Source organism: Penaeus monodon, chromosome 22 (genome assembly GCF_015228065.2).
Source record: "Penaeus monodon isolate SGIC_2016 chromosome 22, NSTDA_Pmon_1, whole genome shotgun sequence".
Classification (NCBI taxonomy): Eukaryota; Metazoa; Arthropoda; class Malacostraca; order Decapoda; family Penaeidae; genus Penaeus; species Penaeus monodon.
The window spans coordinates 10,642,276-10,643,019 of record NC_051407.1 but is presented as its reverse complement, the minus strand read 5'-3'; the positions used below and the strand labels follow the sequence as shown (position 1 = coordinate 10,643,019).

General features: G+C 46.6%; 1 protein-coding gene across 1 annotated transcript in view; it reads right to left on the bottom strand.

Moving 5' to 3' along the window:
* LOC119586935 (putative neural-cadherin 2) overlaps positions 1 to 744 on the bottom strand; it is a gene marked incomplete at its 5' end in the record, with an annotated part of 72,205 nt that overhangs the window by 56,400 nt on the left and 15,061 nt on the right. The window contains 1 exon segment of the mRNA XM_037935667.1: positions 22 to 150. Within this exon segment, the coding sequence (XP_037791595.1) occupies positions 22 to 150 (129 nt within the window).

Here is a 744-nt window from a genome sequence, read left to right as displayed (position 1 = left end):
CAAGAGAGCGAGCAAACTTACTCTGAGGAGGTGGATGTGCCCGGAGTTGTCGCTGACGGAGAAGCTGCTGTTGACGGTCGCGACGCCGTCTCCCGTCAGCGTGTAGACGAGGCGGCTCTCGTCGCTCACGTCCCCGTCCATGGCTGACACCTGCGACGGAGAGACGAGGGGAAAGTGAGGCTCACGCAAAGCATAGGTGAAGCTGATGCAAAGCATAGGTGAAGCTGATGCAAAGTATAGGTGAAGCTGATGCAAAATAGGTGAAGTGACACAAAAAACAGGTGAGGTTGTCAAAAACACAAGTGACGTTGACATAAAACAGGTGAGGCTGAAACAAAAGACAGGTAATGTTTGAAACAAAAAACAGATGAGGCTAGCATAAGAAATAGTTGAGTCTGACACAAAAGACAGCTAAGAATGACCCAAATTATTTGCAGCCAAGTCAAAAGACGGGCAAAGCTGACACAAATAAATTGAAGCTGACGCAAAAGATAGGTGAAGCTGACACAAGATACGCAGCGACCGAGAGCGAACGGGTGTTGACACAACTGCCTCCTCCGATAGTGTCAAGGAGGGAACGGAGGTAACTGACACTCGCATAATAAAAAAATAAAAATAAAACCCTTCTTCTGAGAGGAAGTTCTGGTCAACGCTGACGCTTCTTCTTATGATTATATGAAGGTATGAATAATGTGCAAAATGTGTGTACATATGAAGGTATGAGCGTGTCAAAGGGAGTCTCAG